The 24,987-nt window shown below is 40.7% G+C and overlaps 1 protein-coding gene across 1 annotated transcript in view; it reads right to left on the reverse strand.

Annotated features, from left to right (window-relative positions):
* nr3c2 (nuclear receptor subfamily 3, group C, member 2) overlaps nt 1–24,987 on the reverse strand; it is a 75,058-nt gene that overhangs the window by 10,276 nt on the left and 39,795 nt on the right. The window contains exons 3-7 of the mRNA XM_008302814.1: nt 21,042–21,169; nt 12,317–12,433; nt 7,285–7,626; nt 5,396–5,540; nt 955–1,085 (exon numbers count right to left, since the gene is read on the reverse strand). Coding sequence (XP_008301036.1) covers nt 955–1,085; nt 5,396–5,540; nt 7,285–7,626; nt 12,317–12,433; nt 21,042–21,169 — 863 coding nt within the window. The remainder of the gene's footprint in view (nt 1–954; nt 1,086–5,395; nt 5,541–7,284; nt 7,627–12,316; nt 12,434–21,041; nt 21,170–24,987) is intronic.

Genomic DNA, 24,987 nt, shown 5'->3' on the forward strand with positions numbered 1-24,987 from the left:
TGTGAGAGGCAGAGTAGGAAGGTGGGAGATGTGTCTCAGGCCGTAGCAGTCCACATTATGACAGCTCCAAACCACAGTAGTATATTTAGTTGGGAGGAATTCGCAGTCAACAATCGCACATGAATTACATATGGTGACTTTTTTTTAAGGCTGATTCTGCTACAAATAACAGTTGATGTTCCTATATTTTAGTGTCTCAGGCCAGATCTGGTCTTTTTTCCACCTGAATTGTATCCTAGTGATGTGGAAAATGCTTTGAAAGAGTTCACAGCACACTGATGAAGTAGATCAAATTAACAGGAAATGTAAAACAATGGATCGCTCCTGTTCTTGGGATGACTTTTGGAGATTTTAGACACAGCTTGACATGCAATCCACGTCAGTGCACTGTTCAGAGGTGAAGATTGGTTTTCGAAACGTCCAGTGGGAATACATCAGCACGTTAATAAGATGTTGAGTGTGACAATTTCCTCTCTTTATTGCAACTAAGAAACTTTAATAGGTCTGTAGAGCTTTGTTAACACACATTGCCTACCAACTAAACCTGACACATGTCATTTAGGGAATTTCGTCACACACACTATCAGCTTTTCCTCCATTTTGCCTTCCGTCATTTCAATCGGCTTGCAGATTTTTATCATACTATGCAACAGAAACTTGCGCTCTACAAATGTGCTTTCCTTGACGCACACGCTAATATTGTGTCTGAAAGCCTTATTTGATTGCAGAATGTGTAGAAAGAAGTAGCTATCCATTCACCTTGATAAGTCACTTAAAGCAAACACAGATGGGACATTGGTTTCTGTGCTGAGACACTCACATCACATGAATGGAAATGGTCAGGTGTGGTTCTGAATGGAGGCCTCTGTTATTAGTAGTGTGTAGTCTTTAGTGTGAGCAGATGAACACAGGAGAAATAAATAAGAGTCTGTGTGCAGATCTGTAGCTGCCTACCTGTGCTGAGAAGCAGAAGGACCTTCATGGAGAGGAACTCGTCGTAGGTTAGCTGCAATCGCACGAACTCCTGGCTCACCTGCCTCATGCCCAGACACAGGTCGTACATGGCTGACTGCTGCATACGATCCCTGAAGGAAGAAACATTTAATGCATCACAAAAAGAAGCTTTCTTTTCTCTTGCAACAACGGTATTAGGCTGCATTAGTGTTAGTCGCAATGCATCCTTAGAATCCACTCTGCCACACACAGCGATACATTCACTACGAGTTTATTTACTAGTTATTGTTTTCCTTTTTTTTCCCCCACCTGGCTTCTTCACTTCATTTCTACCAAATAAGTTCAGTCCAGTGAAACAGTATTTCCACACAGTGCAGAGGAGGATCCTGCTAGTCTGGGCTAAGAGCAGAATACCAAATCCCCCCAGATTGCAGAGCGCTGCGTACAGTATCACAGCACAGATGCACCACTTTTCCAAGGCTGTGGCAGACTACAAAAGACCCCATATCTAACCCTAGTCACCATAGAAACACTTTGAAGAAGGACGTGTGATTCCAAATACATCAACGTTGACAGAAACGTTACATACGTGAACACACGTTAACCAGACACGTACATATTCACTAATGCATTAATGCATCAAAAATGCAACATTCAGTGTATACACCAAGTACGCATGCTCATCCTGCCTAATGCTTTCTCACTCCCTTTTTCTTTCACACACATTTTATCAGTAAAATAATCTTGGTTACATCACAGAGTTCACAAAAACAGGAAAGAAACATTAGAAGGGATAAAGCACGAGCCAATCAGGAACGTGCTCTGCAGATGCCACAGATTTTCTGGCTTTAGATGCCACTTCTCTGCGCTATAAATCACCACCACATCAGCACTATTGTAATTAAAAGCAAGTAGTGTGCCTTGACATGAAAGAGGCTGGATTTTTTTTTACCCACAATACAGTGAAACCTCATCTTCACATAGGCAGCGAGGGTGGAGACTTCATGCTGATAACAACTAGACTAAACATTTTGTCGAAGGGACCAGAAGCAGCCGATTGGAAACGAGTGCATAATGTTCCCATTAAAGCGTAAGACAGCAGAACGCTTTACGGTATTTACTGTACAGCTGTCGGCTCCACTAAATAACTGATAAACCAGTAGACCTGTTTCCCTGCTGAGCAGTACTGTGTATGTGAGCAGTTTCGCAAAGTGCAGCATAATATTTGATACAACTTTGGGCTGGAGTTTCTAAAGTCTCCACACGTTTTCTCTCTCTCTCTCGCTCTCTCTCTCTCTCTCTCTCTCTCTCTCGCACTCTCTTCCTGAAATCAATTTTGCTGAATCACTGCCCAAAATGAGCTGCTGGTTTTGGGGAGGAAAGAAAAAACCGGCAGCAATCTCTCTCTCTCTCCTCCCCTCGCTCTTTCCCATTTCTCTATATCTCTGTGTGTCTGTCTTCTTCTCACTCTGTTTCTCTTTCTTTCTCTCTCAGTCTTGAACTCTCGCTCTGTCTCTCTTTTTTTTTTTAAGGTGAAAGATTTAAGGAAAAAGCACAGGAGAGAGGAACGTTCAGACTCTCCTTTGGCTGCAAGAAGCCAACAAAATGTGTTTGTTCAGAAAGGTATGTCCAAACAAGTCACTGAAAGTGAAATCATAATTGCTCACTACTTTTTTTTACAGCGAAATATCAATGCCAAAATAGTTCTAAAATTTACGGCTAATATTTTTTTTGACAGTGAAAGTTGAAAAAGATCTTTGGAGGTACTTCAGAGAGGCTCCTTTAGCGTCCAAGCCTCTGAGCGGGTGGGCCAGTGTGTGTGTGTGTCTGATTGACAGCCGAGCTGGCACAGGAACAGTGATGCAATGTAAATAATGTTGTACTGCTTACTACAGTTTACAAGCCAATGACAGATGGCAAATGGTTACCAGTTGATAATGAAGGATGCATTTCCCATCAAGCAAATGACCTTGACATATGCAGGTACATTTTTAACCTGTTTAAGGTGCTAGAGCGGACTAGATAATTAGACTGCAAACTGATGTTAAAAATACTCTTTTCCCTGGTGGTGGCTGTCTGTGTTTAAAATACTAATTCAAATGAAAGGGGGAAAAAAAGTTAAGTCTGTATCCTGAATCCATAAAATATTTTTTCTGTATTGTCTCTGTGGACACTAGAAGTTTATGGAGGCATTGCTTAGATATGCGGCGTTTTATTTCTTCATTTTTACAAAGTAGATCAATTTTTCCTGTGCAACATGTAGAATAATTAAATCGAGTGAAGCAGCTTTGTCTGGTGCACACAAAGGACGCAGTCTTACTTTGTCTTCAGTGTAAAATGCACTTTTGTCTTAGCAGTATTTATGCTCAATCAAAGACAGATTTCTCTCTAATAGCTGACTGAGTGTACAGTCTGCTCAATAAATGCCTTAATGCCCTGGGCCAATAAGCACTAAGTTGCTATGGAAACAAGAGGACACTGTCCACAAGACTCACTGGACTGAATGGACCAATTTCGCCCCAATATTTAACTGAATCATCATTTACCTGAGAAGCAGTACACTGCTATAAATTAACAACAAGCAAGTGTACACACCTCGGATTTAAAAAAAAAAAGCCACAGCGAGGATGGCGGTGAGATCCAGAGCGCCCTGACAGAGTGGTGAGCATGTGACCAGCATCCAGGCCCCCACCAACAGCCAGTCTACATCTCCTCTGCTCTGTCAAGCTTAATACCAGGTCCATCTGTCAGTGGAACTGGCCTGCTGCACAGATGCTGCATCATATACAACACAGCAAACTGCACAGTAAATAAAGTTCCTCCTCAAAGGACACATATTCATTTACTATATAAATGCACATGCGATCGCAACATTTTTCTTTAGTCAGACGTGAACTTGCCAAATAGCAAAAGCCACAAAGTGTCATTTCTGTTCAGGCATCTAAGAGAAGGAAACACGCTTCTTAATAAACTGCGATCCAATTGGCGTTAAATTGATCAGAGGATCAGACGATCTCTTATGTGGAAAACTAATACTCTGTACTGAGCACGCGGTGATACAACACACAGGCCCACAAAGTCTGTAGCTGTGTTGCACAATAGCATTTGCGCTGTTGTTTATTTATTTATTTATTTGGGACAAACTGACCCACTGACATTGACTTATACAAGCTATTAGTGGGAGCTTTTAAACATGCCCCGGACTGAACCTGCTCCTCTACAGCAGGCTGCCTACAGAGGTCACAATCCTCCTCTTTGATTCATTCTATAAAATCTAATTCATCACCGGCGACGGACTGCAGCTCAAAACAGAAAAGGCCCACATGCGGTACCTTTTTCCTTTCCACTTGCTCTCCTGTTCAAACATATTAACACAGATCAAGTGGGCTATTGACTGCTCTTGCTAGGCTTTGATCGCCTGTGCCTGATGCAATTAAAGAACCATCAAAAAGTACAAAAGTATTTCCTTGTGAAGTGGCTGAAATCTGGTGCAAGATTATGACCTTGTTTAAAGTACATCATGACTCCCTGAAAGCGAATGTCATTACCACAACAAGGCATTTTGCCCTTTGAATAGTTTTCAGGTATCTTAATGGAATGCCTAAAATAGTACGATATGAAAATACACTGCTTGCTCTTCAAATGTCACAAGCAAAATGCAGGTTAATGCATGAATTTATTTTCTCTGATAAGCTGCTGAAAATAGCAAAAGCTACTAAAACACTAATAGTCAAGGCCTGGCTGTTCAACCAATTACTGTATCTACTAATTATCTACTCTGAAAAACAAATTATGCCTTTTTTTTTTTAGCATCCGTAATAGACTGCTTGTATGCTGAATATCCCACAGAGCATCAGGCAACATCAAATGCATTTTTATGTGTGGCTAACTGCTGACAAAACTTTGACTTCACAGATGTCTGCTGAAATTTCTGTCGCTTCGAAAATATAAAAACAGATGAAATGCTAAAGTGGAGATCTTCTGTCACTTTTATTTTTTTTTCAAAGATAAAACAGTAAAACAGAAAATATTCAATATCAGAGCCACTGCTAATTGTCAGCACCAGTATAATTTAATAACACATCAGATATTCCCTGTGCACTCACTAATGCTGGCAGAGCTGGTTTCCGGTACCCTGCACCTTTCAAATGAAATTACAGTAAACTGCCCTTAAATCAAAGACGCACATGCCCCTTGGAGATCTTAAATCTTTATTAGCGGAGGTATTTTTTATGATACTTGTAACTGTTTTTATTAATTCCTTATTTACTGAGTTGTACTGCTGATTGTCTTCTAGTAAATGTTTCTTGTTTTCGAGTCTCTGTTGTAAAAGAGGTTCTAATCTCAATGAGGCTGCCTGATTGAACAAAGATTTCAGAAAAACAAACAAACATCGGAGCCATGTGTGTGGTATACCGCAGATGCGGAAGTGTGGACTTACTCGTTAAAGATGAGGTCAGGGGCAAAGTAGAGCATCTGTCCATTGGTGTGTTTGTAGGAGCGCCAGCTGAGGCAAAAGGAGGACAGACACATCCATGAGTACTGGATCAGGGTGATTTGGTCCTCAATGGGCAGGCCCCGGAAACCTAGCACACAAATACACACACACACACAGCAGACAGGAGATAAAGGTGATGAGACGACAGCATTGTTATTACATGTAGCAGACAATACTCTCCTCTGATTTAATGCATTTGGACTTATGCACCAACTTAACAGGCATTTATTTAGCTGTGCACATGCGTGCGTTTACCTGAGTCCATGCATTCTGTACTGTCTGCTACAGTGTGCATTTTTGTGCCAGTTTTTGTTCAGACATGATAACCACTGACAAGTATTCACCCATTTTTGTTTCATGCAAATCCCACAAGGCCTCCAGTTATTGGCGTGTTGTCTATGAAGCTCCAAAAATAGAGTCAGATAGGAAACTTGCCAAACTCTCAATCAAACTCTGGCAAGAAACTCCTCTTCATGCAAAACATAGGCCAACTGAGGACACGCAAGTGACATATCAAGACTTAGGGACTATTTTCAGTCTATACTCATGTCAGTCTGCCAAAAACAATCGTTTATATAAAAATATTTGCATAAAAGGTGTGCGAAATGCCAGGATTAACACTTTCTCCTCTGCTGCAAACTATTCAATTTGACATCTGTTCTTTTTTTTTTAAATTCCAGATTACTTTAAATCAACTAAACATAAGAACAGTATGCGCATATAATGTACAAATAATGCAGCTTTTAATGACTACCACAGACTTTCATTGCTGCTACTGATGTAGTCGGTCTGTGCTGCCCTGTGTGTTAGCCCTGCCACATCCCAATGTAAACCGAATGCAGGCGGTGGCATATCTGAAAGTCGAAGGTACTCATTTTGACCCTTCTGTCTGGCTTCTATTTATACGTCCGGATATGGCAAGCAGACACCGTGGAGGTATCAAATATTTGCAATACAGCAAATTAAACAGGCTCAAAGAGCTACCTGTGAGGCATCTTTCATATGTCTCCCACTGACTGGCATTTTAGGGGAACTTGTTTATCCCTTTTCAAACATCATTTTCTTCCTGTGCTGTGGTGTATACGTAAAAATTAATGAGATAGACGTTAGATCTTCTGTTCGACATAACATCTGACAACGGTGATGTAAATGAGTTCTTTTTGGAAATCCTAATCTTGATTCTATTTAATGGTAAAATAGGATTCATTGCTAATCTTGTTGAAGCCTTGCAGAATAATTTCCTGACCTAATATTTAAAATTAAAATTGTGCGCAATGACAAAACTAGCAGTGTTGCATCCTAAAAAGATCAAAAGTGAAGATGTAGGCATGTTGTCTTCATTAAAACCTCAGCCCATAATTACAGTATTGATTCCCACCTGATTTAGTAGACCGATATTTTTACCACTTTCTTTAATTCATCCATAAATAAAACTGACTTTCAATTATTTGTTAATGATGAATTAATTATGAAATACAACATTATAAATGCGACACATAAACTGGCTCCATGGTTAGTGCGTTCTTGGTCAAAGACATTCCATCGTGATGAAAATATACAATTTATTGAATTTACCCGCCACTTTAATCTAATTAACTAACTGCCGCCTATTTATTGACTTTTAAAGCAAGGGGGAACTCATCTGATGCACAGTACAAGGTAAAATACTGCAACCACATCTATTAAATATAAGCCTTTAAAATGTGATTTGCACACTTTATTTCCCTCACATATATCTGTAGAGGCCCTGCTTTGACTCTCGTCCAATTCTGGCTTGAAAACGCTCTTAAACAGCATTTAGGCCTCAGCCCACCGCTCTAGTGGTCACTAACCTGGAAGTACTTTGGCCCACTTCACCATGCGTACCATCTGCTTTCCAGCCAGGCGGTTGAGACTGGACAGCAGGTGGTCAGTGGTGTCAGGCTGTGTGTTGTCATAGCCAGAGTACACCTCTTCAGGCTCGATCAGCTCCAACACGCTGCAGATGGAGGGCGGCAGAAAAGGTGTGACCACCCCGGGCCCGTGGGGCACCAGGGCATTGGCAGCGCTGGCATTCAGCTCCTTCTCTGAGGACAGGTAACCGCCTCCAACGCCACCTGTGGCAGTCTGGCCGTCCTTAGAGCCCTGCAGATCCTCGCTGACCCCCTTCAGCTTCAACTTCTTGGATTTTCGTGCTGTGAAAAAGACAACAGCTCTTTGTTAACACACAGTTGACTTCCCCCGTCTGACATTCATGATGTGGGGTTATAATTGCAAAGTGACGGACACGGTATGGGGTATAAAAAACAAACATCACAGATAAGTAGTATTTGAGCACTTATGTCTGCTGTATGTGTTAACAATGTCTCCTGTTAATAAACATTGAATTTTAAAACCAGCTGCGACAGTATAATTTTTGATTTCTTACTTCATTGTTAATGGCGTGCTGATTAAATTTCTCACAGTATCATTTCTAAGGACATCTGTTGTCTCTGTAACTGAAGTTATAGGTTCTGGAAAGTTGTATAATCTGTAAATCATGTTCAGATGGAAATTTAGAAATTGACATTGTCCAGGTAAAAGTCTGGTATCCTGTTTATTACCACAGATGGCGATCTTTGAGGGATGACAAATATCAAATAAATACACACGAGCTAATGATGTTAGCTTGTACAGGGAGTTGACTCCAGGTGTGTTCCAACATTTACAGACACGGTAACACATTCGACCGCCCCTGAGCAACAAGGTAGTCTATTTAATCTCTCTGAAGTGTTTTGCAAAGATGGGGAAGATGCTACACTACTTCTTTGAAAACTCTTTCAAACTTTTTCATCATTAAATCAGGGATGCACTTTCACCTCACCTGGCTAAGTGTTGCTGCTTGTTAACTAACATACTGAATAAACGCCACAAGCTATTCAGCTAATGTTACTGAGGCTGCTGGCTCGTCAGGGGTGTTTCCGCTTGTTTCTGTGATAATTAACAGTACATGCTTAATAAAATCACTGAATTTCACAGCTCCGTATGTTATCTGTATTAGCTAGCTGCAATTCATGTGGCTAGCTAGCCATTTTTTTTCTTGGTGTTTGAAATTATGCTAGTTTGTTGAGTTCCACAGTGGTGACACAGAGCAGCAACATCCAGCGCTGGAAAATGAAATTAACTTGAAAGTACTAAAAACTGCAGTTCCTAAAATGGCCACTTCAGGCCGTCTCCAAAAGTAGGTCGAGTGACACAGACCACCATGTTACAATACCCAACTTTTCAGTTTACTGAACTCGTTTACAGTTTGGTACAGTTTTTGTTCTGTACAGCTAATTTCCCTGTTCCTTGTTTATTTCTTTTAAAGAATGAACCCATTTAAACTTTATTAAGGTTTGAAGTTATGCAAAACTACAGGCTGGATCCCTTTGTTTGGTGTGTTTATGGTCCAAGGACAGTCCACGGCCTTTAGACGTTTGCATGGCTCCAGTCACCCTAAACCTATTTGCTTGTTTTTGGATTAGCTGATTGTTCGGAGGAGTCCGGCGCTGCCAGGATGGTGACGGCCACAGCCATAACACTCAGCTTCAAATCCGCTTTTCAGGAAACCTACAGGTGATGTCATGTATGGTTCGTCCATCTTTATACACAGTCTTTGGGTGAAACGTACTTCACTGACATTACATTCATGTGGTGTCTTTACGTAAAGTTGGAAAAACTCAGAAAGTTGGAAATTTTGGTACACAACTTGTCGGGTTGTTGACGTAATATACACAGAAACATGGCGGATGAAAGTAAATGTTTGGTTGACATTAACTTACATACAGCATATCAGTTCCTGGCATTTAATTGGTAATTGCTTTAATTGCTGCATTGGTTGATAAAGTAATCTATTAGCAGTAGCCCTAAGAACAAGTCAGGTAAATTCTGACTTAAAAGCACATAAACACGCCAAAGTTGGAAGAATGACCTCCCAACTCCATCATAAGAGGAACTCGTGAATCTGCAGTAACTCTTACTGCGTCACAAAGTGTGATTAACGTGTTGACTAGACAGCTTTTCACTTTTTTCTCTATGTGCTTTCTGTATCCTGAAGCTGTCTCACTTATAACAATTGGTAGATCACCATGGTAACCTGCTCCGCAACAGGTTTGTTTAGTTCAAAACTTGTAAATGGCCCAACGACTGACCATCACCGGAAAACTGAGTCATCATCCTTCAGGGTCCTGGCAGGGATGCAAGAGTTTACAACTCAATGACATAATAATGAAGAGTGTTGGATACTTGCATAGATCAGTAGAATTGTTTTGCTGGTGTAGGCTTTCCATATGTATACTCCAATGTTACAACACTGAAGCAGGGGACAGTTTAATAGACTAAATGACCGCATTATGACTATTATAGATGCATTTTAATGAGGGATTACTGAAGCTGTCAATGTTTTTACACTCTTCCGTCACTTCTGCAGCTTAGAATGACATGAGGACTCATTGTAATCAACCAGCTAATAACCCACTTCATGGAACCAGTTATCCCAGTTAATCAATGTTAGGCTCAGTAAAGCCGAGGAACACGTTCCCCATGTTCAACTCCCACACACAAGAGTAGGTGATGCTCTTGCTGTTGTACAAATCCGAGTTCAGAAATGATTTTCCCTTAGGTTTAGCTTCAAGGCATACTTTGCAACGAAAACCCTACTCCACATACCTTAAATCACCTAGCATTACAGAAATCCATTTATTCTGTAGCTTTGGTAATCTGACAGCTTTCTTTACTGGTCTTCGTAGCATAATTAGATATAAACAGCTGAGCCCCTGTTCAATGGGTTACACTGCTGTGACTCAAAAATATTGACAACCTTGATTCGTGACTCATGGTCATCTGCTGCTTTTCAACACCACGTAGCACTTCACTAGACATGTTTACTCCAAGTCATGTGTCTGTACTTTCACACGTGGTAGATTGTTGGGTTTGAAATATTCTCTTGTGGCCGGTTGCTGGAGATGCACAGTAACCAAATAATGGCCCGTGCCCAGGTTGCACTTGCACAATGCTACGTATAGAGGATGTCAGACGCTGAATCTGATTTGTTTTTTTTTTTAAACTTATTTTGGCATCACCTCCCTACACTCCTCTGTGCCGAGCTTTGTGCACGTTTGAGCGTATTTTAAATGGCTGATAATGCTGTGCTATACTGCTTTAGACTTGACTTTCAGTGTGCTGCTCCTACTCATATAGCATTTCAGAAGACCCACCTTCACCCCAATATCTACCTATAGACTGCCACTACCCTGTGAGGGAGTTTATTACTGTCTCTGCCCCACTTTCTCTGTGCATATACATTCTGTATGCTTTCCGAGAGTGATAACACCAAAGCAAAACAAATTGTGCTCTGTTAGTACTCTGTAGCAACTCAATACCACATCCTTTTCATATTGTTTTGCTGTCTGAAATATATACAAACAAGTCAAATTGTCCATGAAAAAGTGAGCTTTCACAAATTCACAGTGCAGAAAATGGATCTTAAAGTCCTTTTCTGGAATTGATTTTCCCAATCAAGGCCCATTTATTTGTTTTTTATTGTACTGTCAGTTGTTTGGCCCGATTCCAGGATAAACTGTTTCCCCCGTGTTGGATGTATCATTTAAAGCTACAGGCCCCGAACCAGAGTTTAGTCATTTTTGCCCCTTATTCTGAGCAATTTATTTCAAGCGCCCATGCTTGAATGCTCGTCTGATTGTTGACTTTAATTCCAACAACAGTTTTGCTGTTCAATAAATCCCTAAAAACAAGATAATAGCAGTCCTTTCACAGCTGGGGCTTGTTTTTTTATTTTATTTTATTTTTCTAATACCCGAGTAACTAAATGTTTTTTATTTCGTGCTAACTTTTTTTAGTCATTTAACAGCAGTGTTGTTTTTTAGTTTTTTAAATGATCCTCATGTTTGATAAGCCTCATCATCATTGTCACTTCATTTTAAAAGATGCTGTCAGAGAACATAAGAAAGTAGAACCTCATTACTGCCTCCATTTATACAATAAACCAAGTTCACACAGGACACTCAAGCAGGAGAGCTTGGGCTGGGTCGGCAACCATTGCTCTGTTGGGACTACAAAGCCCGTTTTGATCTTTTATGTGGTATTGAGCTATACAAATAAATTTGGTTTGACAAGACGGCAGACTGTTCTATAAGCCAGTATAAAGTACTTTAGGTCACAGAATCTGATCACAGTGCTTAAAATTCCCTGAGCTTATACAATATTCAGTATGCTTTTATGTAAACATTTTATTGTATACCTGAATGCTAAAATCATAAAATGTTTCAGTGAGCATTCAGTCGAAGTAGAAACTTTCTGTGCGATTATGTTCATGGTTAAATTTACTTTGCTTTAGAAGCATAGAATTAAAAATCATTTGTAATTTCAATCAGGCAAATGGACTGAAAACCTATCAAGTGTGCTTTTAGCTTTGTGGTTGCTACTGTGACCCTGAGTTGGAATATGCCAGTAGCAATAAATGAATACATTTCAATTTAAACACACACACACACACACACACACGCACAGACACATTTCCCTTCTGAATCCACCACATCTCCCCTCAAATAGTGTCGTCTTTCCTCATAACACAATACTGTAACTTGTCTGCAGGCTTTGTCAGCTGGCATCGTATATAGTACTGTAGATCTACACCTACTGTAGATAATGCATTATGCATATTATGATCAGATATACTATATACACACAAACATCTTATGACTCAGCATCCCCGGGCCTCCTATGACTACACCCAGACCTACTTTTCTGTATCTATCATTTCTTATGAGCAGAGTGAGGCTGACTCAAATGTCACATTTGAGACACGTGACAGGGCAAATCTGTAATGAGGGCGCAACTCCTCACCTCCTAGGTTCATCCCAGCCTGGAGACACTTCCGTACGCGGCACGCTGGACAGTTTTTCCTACGGATCTTGTCTATGATGCAGTCATTTCTCCCAGCACACAGGTAGTTGTGCTGACCTGCAGGGAGAGAAAACACTGTGTCAGTTCAATGGTGACCAAGCATGCATGCGTGATATTTTCAGTCAAGAAGAAAAGAGATTTTTTTTTTTTTAAAGAAAAAAGGGGAGAGTAGCCACTTATGTAGTAAGAATAATAGCTTTGAACAGCGTTGCGGCAAGTACACAAGTGATTACATGAAAGGCAGTAAATGTTTGATTTCAATGTCGAATCTCTGTTGGTCTGTAATGTAGGTCAACGAGGAGAGCTGTGAAATGTCTGGCAATATCAGAGATTTCACGATTATCGCTGTGAAAATGATTGAAATAGTGATTATTCCGCTCTCACCTTCGACAATGTATGACTAATGGTGTATTATACAGTAAATTGCATGAGGGTATTAGAATTCGCTGGAACCAGGACACTGGCTGCAGCTAGACTATTCCTGACAGTGATGCTAACATGGCGAGAATCCCTCCTGCCTCCTGCCTAGCCCTTAGCTAAACCCAATGATCTCCCATTTCAGAGAGCTTCCTTCCGCTCCACTAGCTCTTCACTGTACAGCTCCTCTCCTCCTCCACTCTTCTCCTTCTCTACGCCTGCGTCTCCATCCCCTCTTTTCCACACGTCCGCCAGCCTCAGAGCACCATACGCCCACACACAGACAGGCTCATGCTCATGCACACATACAGTCATTCACTCTCTCACTCTCATAGGCGCACTCACTCACACACACACACACACACACACTTACACACGCACGCACGAACACACACATGTACAGCCAAAGCTGCTCCACTTGGCAATTTAAAAAAAAAAAAAAACTGCAAATGTTGTATCTGCTTCCACAGAGAAACACACACACACACACACACGGACATCACAACACAACCCAGATGGAGTGGTACAAGTGTGGTGCTGTGACCCCAGTGACCCCAGTATAAGGCTTAGCTCCCTTAGGGCTTATGTGAAAACTGTGTGAAAATCTTACAAATGTGTATATAGCTGTGCACATGCAAATGTTTGCACATCAGTGCATGTTAATATGCAATTCCCTGCATGTTTGTTTCGTATTGTTTCTTCAGACGTATGCGAGATTTTCTTGGCATAGTCTGCAATGTTTTTAGTATGAGAGCTCGTGTGTTGTTTACATGCAGTTTTCTCCAACAAGTACATTCTGTGCATTGCCTTTGTTGCATCTACAGTACAGTATTTGTATTTGTGTGTAGGACTGAGCAGAAGTTGTTTTCTGAGCTAGCAGGAGTAGTGCGCAGTGTGTCTGTCTGGCTGCTGCCAAAAGCCAAGGAACCGAGCTGCAGGAGGAGAGGCAGCAGCTGTAGCCCCACCACTATTTCTGGCTAAATCACATGACCGTTACATAAGCCCATTTTTCTTGCTCTAAAAAACAGTAAACTGCGACACAGGAAACACAACGCAGCCATCCCCCTTCCCCACCCCCCTTATGCACACCACACACACACACACACACACACGTATGCACAAAGACACACCATGCACTCGCGCTTGGATAGACCACACCAAATGGCAATTCGGAAAAACTCTGGAGCCCTCCTGTCAACTGTTTTGCTCATTTCCGCGAATCTTGTTAATAATTGTTAGAGTGAAATACACTTCATGAGACAGCCAAAGTCGTAGCCCGATGGTGGTTATGCATGCGACTGTGTGTGTGTGTGTGTATCCAAAAGGGAGAGAATTTGTTTGTTTATGCAGTGTGTATGCACGCACACACACACACAGCATGTTTACCTCTGAATATGTGCATTTGCTTATCAACCAAGCAAGTGGCAGGCCTTTCTGATGAAGGTTTTCAGTCTTACCTCGGAAAACATCTTTTTAAACTGAAAAAAAAACAACCCAACAAATCTCCTCTCATCTCTTATGAATGTGGTAATTTTATGAACTGGTTTTGACTCATATTTTCATGTGCATCAAAATAATCTGTCACTGTGTTTCTGCGGGAAAGCCTTCAATAATGCCCCAAACTCATTCATGCAATATTATATGAAAAAAGATAAATATTGCTCAGACACTATATTACATTTCACGTCATTGTAAAAAAAAAAAAAGCTGTGCTGGTACAATGCACATTCTGTCAGCATTGTCCATTACACGGGAACCCTCAGCGTTCTTTAACGGAGTCCAGTCACGTCTACTTTTAGCTAATGATCTCACAATCTGGCAACAGCCCACTGAGTAGCCTCTGTTGTCTGTCAGGCCCAGTATACATCAGTTATGAGGACATTCAGCTGAAAAGAAAATACTCTTTCCTATTGGGACTTTAACAAGAGTAATCTGCCCTGCGCTCCTCTGGCCACAGGGGAATATACTATACATTCACTGTCTAGAAAAATAAAGAAAGACAGACAGACGTCAAGGCTTTAACCTGACATATTTAAATAGCCACTAAACACAAGCTGTCAGACCCCCATTTGTAAAAAAAAAAACAGCCTCTCAAATACAGTAGCTTACCCACATCAATAACACGACTGTGACTCTCTGACTTGGCAGTGGAGGCAAATTTCTTACTTGCAAGCCGGCACTGCAGACATGAGATGGCATACAACGAAAGGAAGTGTTCTTGGATTAATGTCATTTAATTATCCACTCACAAAGAATTTGGTCAATTCTGTGATCATAATTCATTGGTATTTATGCAACCCTGAAATTACACAGACAAAAAAAATACCAAACAACTAAAAAAACAGGGCTCTCGATGTAATTGTTGTTACCACTGGGCCAGCAGTATGCAAATCACTGCCTTTGCAATAGCGCTGCTACTCCAGTTCTTTTGGACGCAACACACAAACAGCTGTGTTGGACGCGGCTCTACACAATTAACTTTCCCTGTCTGGATCATTATAAAAAGAGGCTGCAGAAGTTAATGCGGGATGTAAATAGAAGCTGTCATTTTGTTTACTAATGTCTCCTTTTCTATAGGAATGTGCCGTATGAGACTTTGCCCATTTCCTGCCTGTTGTGCTGCGTGTAATGCATGAAGTCATCATTTAGGCCTCAATAGGACACTTGGAAGTGTGTAACAAGCATAATCAGACAGTTATGGCAACTTTTATGATAGAAGCTGTCTCGTCCTCTTTTACCTACAAGTCAAATCGAGTTAAACTACTCTTATCTATATAGGACAGCTACAAACAACACAAGCTGACCCAAAGTGCTTTCCATCTGAGATAAAAGATTAACCTATTACAGCTACTATCTTACAACTAGAGGTCAAAATCACATTTGGCTTTTTTTTCTCCAAATCAAATAAATCATAGTGCTTAGTGCCGACTGCTTTCAGAGAGCAGTTTTTACACCAAAAGTGTGCTGACAGTCTTTGTACTTCCCTACTCATTAAAGCTGTTTCGAATCAAATTTCTGTCTTCTGATGGATTACTTAATGCCACAGCTGTATTTCGAAGGAATAAAATCGTGTAGTAACACCACTTATTCCTGCTGGTACTTTATGCAAGATTTTGTTTTTACGGACAGATCAGCACATCATAATATAATGTCACAACGCTCTCCTACTACTGTATCTTTTTTAAAAAAAAAACACTATCGCCAGTGACGACGCTGATAAAGCCCATCAGATTTGCACTGCTTATTTGGTTGAACACAAAAGGTGTAACCCAGATTGATGTCAAAGAACAAAGGTATCACCAGGGAGCAGGAAGAGATGGAAGTCAGATTATATCCATTGGACAGACGTGGAGGTCAGCCTGGGCCAGAGGAACTGGAGGCACGGAGGGGGCAGACTGAGTTATATCATCACACATGCACCAAACATATGGTTTCTGTGTCACTGCAATAGGAGGCTTTAAAAGTAGGGACACCGTTGTGTAGACTGTATATTGTAGCGCTGAAATGATAAGCAGTCATTTATTAGAAAACAATCAACAACAACCGAAATAACTAATTATTAGTCTTTTATCCATCAAAAATGCCAAACCTTCATCGAGGATGGTTGCACAAAAAAATAAATAAATACTGAGATATCAACTTGCTTAAAAGCATTTCCTCTATTTCATTTATTTTTTTCAAACAGATGTCTAAAAACAAAGATATTAAAAAATACCAAATTGTCAATATAAAAACAATGATTAGTTGCAGCCCTAATACATTGTAAGTGGGTTTGTTCTGCATAGATAAATTTCTGGTCTGAGCAAAGCAGACTTTAACCGGTGCCAAAGGAAAATCGTCGGTGCCAAAATGTTGGTGTTTTTTTTCTTTGAAAGTTTTGCAAAATTTTGGGAGGTAATGGGTTTATTTACTCAACCATAGTAGACATATTTATTTATCAAACAGCCAAAAGGAACAGGAAAATGCACAGGCTCCTATCCAATAAGGTAACACAGACCTACTGCCTTTACTGTACGTGGAACGATCAGGCTTACTGTTGTGTGTAATCACCCCCCCAAGACCCACCGCAAGCTAGAAGGAAGCCTTGTATGCATTCATTTTTAAAACATAAAATGCATGTGCTTCATTTAACACTAACTGTATCTACATTGCATTAAGGAGACTCTTCCTTAGGCGGCGTTCTCCAACCTAAATACCTATTAGCAATGTGGGTCACACACATGCTTACTGTAAGCTTTGCAGATTTAATTTCTACCTAATGCCGTATACCGCAGTTCCTTGACTGTTTTGTGCGTACGATTGTGTTTGTACGTTGTATGCAGTTTCTGATCAAAGCATGTCTGATGTGAGACATGTGTTGGAGAGCTGGGATCAGGGCAACACCGCTAAATGGCTTGTCTCCAGCCGTTGTTACATGAGCCTCTCGCACACACAACCTGAAGCATTTACTAAGGCACTGGAGGGAGGCCTTTATTCCCCCAGCTTGAGCTGAGCAACATGTGATTGGACGGCAGAGCCGCCAGTCAAAGCAGAATCTGTGCAAGATGTGTCCTCAGACGACCTCTTCCACAGAGGTGGTAACGAAGAACAGGTTTTCAGATTGAAACGAGCGCCATGGAAACCGCGACCCAGTCACATTATAGAGCAAAATGAGGCTATTACAGGGTTGACTAATGTCTCATGTCTAATGTAAACTTCTCAACTGAATAAGAGACCAGCAAAAGCAGCAAGTGAGCCGAAAGCAGGGCCTAGTATTATTACGCAGAGCAGACATGCCAAGCCACTGATGACATGTGAATAATAAGCTGGCGCTCAACTCTTCAAATGCGCTCCACATGGAGTCGTTTATTGAGTGCAGCTGTCTTGTATCAACAAACTTGTCTTCAGTGGAGTGGATGCAGGAGAGAAGCACATATGAACGCATTCAGCTATCTCCACATTTCATTAGCAATGATGACACATATTTGCCAACTGTTGTTTTGTGTCAGGAGGTTGTTTGCTGCAGCGGAGGACGAATGCTTTTAGTAAAAAAAAAAAAAAATTCATTCATTTCCAAAAAAATTCGCTGCATGTTCGCGCGTGACAGTTGAGTTAACAACTGCAATACAACAGCCAAACTTTTCACCGGAATGATTACTCCTTTCCTACGTTTGTTTACTATACGAAAAACATATCAAATGGGAGAGTAACTACAATGTGTGAGTATAATAAGAAGTGCCATACTGTACACGATGAACTGGATAACTTGTAGTTATACGAAAGCAGGTGGAAAAATGTGCACTGTGTTGGGGGAAAAAAATGAATTGAGGGCATTTTGACAAACTCACAACCAGAGAGTACTCAGCACTTAATTTACTATTTATATATATTTCACAGGCCCATGGTTATAAACTTTATAGTGTACAGTTGGCAGTGCCTTCTAAAAGATATAATAAAATTAAGTGGAATGAATATTTGTCCTCTTGAGGAGGACTGTAAGTGAACAGATTTGGACAGTGAAAGGCCCATGTGGCCAATAGATATTCCAAACAGATGGTCTAAATGTAAATCTAAAATGTAGATGTCAAAGAATAACTGTGCCAAGGTCCAGTGAGGGAAAAAAAAAAAGTTATTTAACAATGACTTGGATAAAGGAGAAACCAGACCCTCCACAATCAGAGAATTTTATCTGATTTGTTGATGACTTTAGAATGCTAACTAGCTCTGTAGTAAAGGGCTGAGAGCCAGTTAGTTGTCTAATGAGCTACAGCCGACCGAAAAGTTGTGTCCCCCGAGGCAGGCCATGCCAAAAGAAATTAAGCATGGGCTGGATTATTCCCCTTGTACAGATGCCCACTCTCTGCAGTCTTCTTTTATATCTCCCATGCCAAGTCTAAGTTTTTAACTTTGAGAGAAAAGAGGAGGAGAAGGAGGAGGAAATACTGCGAGAGGGGAGGAGTGAAACGTCTCCTCACGTCCTAACTTACACCTCTCCGGCGCTCACTGCTGACACATCACTTTCCATCCCTCTCCCTGTTACTTACTCCCTCTCTCGGCTCCTCCTCTCTTTATCTCTGTGTCTGTGTCTGACTTTTTCTTTGTCCTTCCTCCCCTCCTCCCTCGCTGTATCTGTTTCACTGTCCTCTAACTCTCTTCACTTCCTTCTCTCACTATTTTCATTTTTTGCTTCGCTCCACCTTACCTCTCCCTTTCCACCTCAGCAGCAGCTGTGGAGGGGTCAAGCGAGGTAGCAGCTCACGCGTTGCACGCAACCTTGATGACGTCGCATCACCGTACGAGCTGCTTGCACGGTTTGCACGGTTGCAGTTGTTCGGCGGTGCAGAATTGCAAGGAAACTCCGATCACAAACGGAGTAATGTGCAAAAGTAGCAAGGGCTGCGTTACACTTTAAGAACACTGTACAATCAGTTAAGCCATTTTCCGTATGATGATATCACAAGAGAGACAAATACGGTTTCAGTGCTACAATTACACAGAGACGTGAGCACCGTCCGGAGCCTCACCTGACTCATCTTGAACATCTGCCACCAGCTCTCTGCCGGGCAGGCTTGAAGCAAGTGCAACGGTATGTCTGATTTGATAACCCCGGACGCATAATCTGCTTCAGGTCTCCCTAATGACATTGTGTAAATATCATCAAATTAAGATATGATTTGATTGGGAATGAGTGCAATTCCTCCAACGGTCAGGAAAACACCTTGAGGGCCTGATGGTTGGCTTACAGTCTTTGCTTCTTTTTTTTTTTCTTTTTTTTTTTTTCCTCGCCTGCACAGGGTCTGTAAGAGTGTGTTTTGCATTCAAACACTCATCTAAATGAGTTAGGCCAAAGCCTCAGGCAACAGGCACAACATGAAAAGCACATTATGACTGCTGCTGATTTTCCCCAAGCTAAATATAACATAAAGGGCTGCTGCTGGAGACTTACCTACTGAATGTTTTTTATTTAATTTTATTTTCTTATGTGTCACTCAACTTGGTCACAGTCTATAAATGAAATGCCTGTTTTTGGTAATTTTAATGATCTTTCGGAAAAAATAAATACGCGGATGGTCTACTGCGATGAAACACTAGTTCGTTGCATACATGCGACAGCGTCGGAGAAGTAGAAAAAGGCATCAACTATTGGTTAATAATCCTTGCAAAAAGCCCTGTATGCCGCCTCTATGGAAAATAAACAAGCTGTTTCACCATGTGTTTGTTTGACTGAGCTCATCAAACTTTGTTCTGTAGGGAAAATGTAGTGTGAAAATGACTGAAAGAAGCGTTATTGTATTGCATACATTTTCTCATAATGTCTCCCAATTGGAAAAGCTGTAAGCTTCTACTACACTTGGCATAAGTTACTCATAATGAACTACTGTTAATAAACTGAGCAGAATGTCTGCCAGTGAGTCTGCAGTTGTCTGTTAAGGTAATATTTTTTAAATTTATAATTGTGAGATCCATTTTTGGCATAATGTGATATCAATTAGCAGGATTACTTTTAGGATTTCAGCTTAAACATCATATGTAAATTTCCTTTTTTCTTTCTGTTTTAAATGTTTACTAGGCCTGTCCAGGGTGTTTCCTGCCTTCACCTTAAATCAGCTGCGATAGGCTCCAGCCCACCCGTGACCCTACAGAGGATTAAACGGTGCATAGAAAATGGATCGATAAAAATGTTTACTATAAGAAATGTCTGCTATCCAAGAGAGTTCACAATGACAATGAAAGAAAACATTTTTGAAAAAGTACACATGTGAGTGAAAGGAGAATCTTCACTATTCAAAACGTACAGTCGGTCACAAAAAAATGCAAATGAAACACAAATTTAAACTTGCATAATGGTGCTAAAAGAAGTCTGCTGCAAGTACAGACACAGTATGAGCCAGATGACTATTCCTCAAAGAGGTATTGGATCCATACCTAGTTTTAGTTTTTAACCAGGTATTTATTAAGCATTTTTGCACCACCAAAAACTAAAGCTGTTTAGCTTTATTTCATTTCTGTTATAACTTGCAGCATTTCTCTGTTAGCGTGTATTTTCTGTGTTTGCTGTGCTCTCCTTATGCCGCATGTGTGCTGTCAAGTCTGCAAACATGTTCCCTGATTTGCTTGTTGATGCGTATTTACAGCGATCGTGTCTTGTCAAAGCGTTGGTGATTTTTTTCTTCAATTGCTTGTGTTTTCCTAACCTGCGGTGTGTTCAGCTCACCCAGCTAAGACAGAAAAGCCTTAACCAGCGACATCTTGTTTGATCATGTCATACCTTCCACAGCTCTTTTGAAGAAGACTTTGCAGCTCCCACATGTTACGACACCGTAGTGGCATCCTGATGCCTCGTCTCCGCAAACCAGGCACACTTTGGCCGTTGAGGATGGTTGTCTCAGTGGCGAGCTGAAAGGACACACACACAAAAGAGACCAGACATAAATTAACAAAGAATTTTCAAATGTCAACAAGAAACCCAGGGCTGACTGTCCCCGTCTTAACTGCATTGCAGCCTGATGCACATTGTGAAAGATTCTTGGGTTTTTACAACCCACTGACAGTAGCAGCACAATGTGGCTAGCCATAAAGATGTCCGCCGACCAAGAGAGAAGGGCTTTGCGCTCCTCTGATTTACAGCTTCGCCAGGCTTACAGAGATGACACTGACAGAATTATGGAGGAGATTATTTAAATTCAATAAGCAGAGAGACACCGAACAGCATGTCAAATTTAAGTAGCATCCAAAACACTTGTCTCCTTCTCAGGCATGAAATGTATGTGAGGTGCTGGAAAACGCGCTGAGAGGTGGACAAAAATAAGAAAAACTATGACAGGGCAAAAATCATACTGTATAATAAGACAAACTTCATAAGCACTCTATGGTCAAAGGTCAAAGGTGTGAATCAGTACTGATGAGTGCTGTACTGTAAGTTGCATGGCAGGCTGTTGCTGTTTACTCTGAGCAGGCCAGCTAACAGAAGTGATGACAGTCTGCTGCCTTTCTGCCTGATCAAAGGCAATGTTTACTTTGGCAGTGAAAGAAGTCATTTACTTCTTTCACTAGTGACTGATTTCTACACTTACGTGACCATTAAAGCTCAAGATGAACACTATGTTCTTACTAATGCAGTGTTAAATGAGAGAACTGGTTAAGTTGCAGTTTACCTATTTCTGCAAACGAGGCCACGTCGGTCATAGTGATGAGTACCAAAGGTCAGAACTAATCTCTGAAGTCTGTCTGTAGTTAAACTATCATGAATCCAAGCAGAGGCAATGTAGTGAAAAGGACTTGCAGAATGCATTTCCATCAACACAGAACAAGCCGTGTTCTGGTTTCTAAACATTCATTTGAACCGATTCCACCAAAAAAGGCGGAACTTGATCCTGTTCCGTAGGGAACCACAAATTAGTAGCACCCAAAGCACAAACCTTGACAACACTATGAATGGGGATTCTGGTATAAAAGCATAAAAACATTTTACATGAATTTGTCAATAGCCACAGATGGCTTTATGCTGTTTTACTGAAGTAAAAATTTGCAATCAGATGTTAAAACTCTGACAGTGAACAATACAATGTTTTGCTTTTGTTTTCCTGCAGCACAAAATATCTGTTGTGATGATAAAACAACAGTTCTGATACAAACTGGAAATGCGGGCTGAGTTCACAAGGTGAAGCAGAACTTTTCTGGTGGACAAGCAGTGACTGCGCACTAAAAGCAGGGCTGGATTTACTGATTGACTGGTTGACTAAACTTCTGCTTACATCTTGCTTGATTTAGCTATTATTATATAAGAAAACACGGGTCAATATAAGACTTACAATGCAATAATTCCAAAAGATTTGCTTTATGTCAGTAAAACAGTAAATCAGAATGCAAATATGATTAACAATCATTCTGGCATATCAACAGATATATGTCACATCATTGAAAAACCCTGTCAGTACTATATAGTTAACATAAGACTACCAAGTATATTTTTGAACTATAAGATGATGAGTCTCATCAGTGACGTGGTCCCAATATTATGATAACAAACATTTAAGACCCCTCATCAAAAATACAGTTTAACATTTTGATCTCACATATTGTCTAATTAACCAAATATTGACATCTCTAATTAAACTTGAACTTAATGGAGGCGTAAGCAGGGTTTGACTAATTATCCGCCTGTCTGAAGGATAAATGCTAAACCGTTGTCTTTTAATTAAACATATGCAAAGCTCAAACAAACAAGAGCTTTGAAATTGTTTTAAATTTTAACACCAATATTTTTACATTTTACAGCAAATGCATATCATTTCAAGTATGCAATATTAGTCTCATTGATTATTAGTAATCAATATTAGTGTTGGCAATAAAAAAAAACACAATGGTTAACCTCTAGATGTAAAGCGGACAAACTGGAGTGAGAGGGATATGTTAAAAACAGAACTCAATGCAGTTCAGTATGAAGCATCACATGGTTTCATCAGTTTGCAGAACAAGCGTGCTCTATGGATGAGGGCACATAACATGCAGATTAATGGTGTGAGTAAAACCAGAATGGGCCCATTATATTAGGGTATGCTACTCATTTATGCTACTTGTTAATGGAATGCAGTGAATCAGTTCTCTCATATAATAATCATCAACAGCCATATAATAAAACATTTAGCGTTTACATTCTTAGGGGCTTTAAAACTTTGCGCATTTCAAGCTCGGTTTCCACATACGGAGAAATTAGGATAAATAGCACAATCTCTGATAAAACATTTCCCTTCGTACTCACACACACGCACAATGCACACAAAGAAAACAACATGTAGATGGGTACAAAGAGAGAACACCTTGTATCAAAACATTAAAAGTGGCCTCAGCTTCCCCTTCTTTTCTGTGCTAATTACCTCTCTTCCATCTCAATCAATAACATGCAAGGTGATTGTCTGGTTAACATTCTCCGTACATCCTTCATCAAACCAGCTGCCAGGCTCTCTCTCTCCTGGTCTCTCTGTCTCTCTCCCTCCCTCTCTCTCATGCACACACATTTCCTCCAGGGGACTAGCTGGAAAGGGGTACAGCAACAGCACACTCAGATACAATCAGGACCACTGATCTAATTCCCTCTTGTCCATCTACACACACATTCAATTTGTTAGGACGCTTAGAGGAGTCTCTGGTGAGGTGTTTGTCTGACTTGATCTTTCTGGCACTGAGCCCCATGGTTTCAGCTAATGTGAGTGCGAGCGTGTGTGTGTGTGTGTGTGTATGTGTGCGTGCACAAAATCCAATCCACGTCGAGACGTGTTTTTCAGCATGTTAATGTAGTGAATATTCCCCCCCATACATCGGCCTTTTCACACCATCACAAAGCTGTATTAAGGGGAAGACAATGCAAGCCAAGAAAAACAGCCTCGGAAAGTTTTATGGCCAAGAACAACATGAGCAGCATATGAGAGGTCCCTCTAAAGTCTGCCTCTAATATCGAGTCAGTGGTCAACCCTTTAATAGTGCCGCACATTAAAACCTTGTCACTGCGTGCCAGCCTGCCTGCCTGCTGGTCCACCAACAAGGTGACTTCCCCTCCCTCAGAGAAGTATATAGGTCATTCACTCTCTCTGCTTATGAAACCAGAGCAGACAGGCCAGGCTGCAGTGACTGTGCACCAACCTCTGCCAGTAGCCCAAAACTAAACACAAGCCACCCGACATTCCCAAATCAGGCTGTTGCAGTGGAGATGTTAGCCTACAGTTTGCAGCGTACAGTACAGGCAAAAATAACAACAGAAACGTTGCAGTGAGTTTGAGAGAATTGGAGAAATGAAATGCAACAAAGAGCTCGAAATTGAGATGTTGTAGTTAAGTGGTGTGTGCCTTTAGTTTGTCCTTTCATAGATTAAAAATATTCCGAGGTCACAAATTGCATCCGTTTTAATGAAGGCTGAAATGATGATGGACCACTGGATGCGACATCTTGTTAAAACCAGCTGTTCAAGCTGTTAATTCCTGCAACCTAGTGTCGCTCTTCATCTCCTACTGAAAACACAGAGGCAGGAAGCAGAAGAAGCAAATTTGCAGAGACAATGTTGACTTCGTACAGATATTCTTTTGAAGAAAGCTGCGCAAAAAAAATACTTAAAAAATGAATATATTTTTAATTTTTGCAGGAAAAAAAAATCTACCCCCAATATCTTTTTAATAATGTGTCTGATTTTTATCACCCAGAAAGTTCTGCACTTGTGCGTA

The sequence above is a fragment of the Stegastes partitus genome, unplaced genomic scaffold (assembly GCF_000690725.1).
Source record: "Stegastes partitus isolate 25-593 unplaced genomic scaffold, Stegastes_partitus-1.0.2 Scaffold37, whole genome shotgun sequence".
Classification (NCBI taxonomy): domain Eukaryota; kingdom Metazoa; phylum Chordata; class Actinopteri; family Pomacentridae; genus Stegastes; species Stegastes partitus.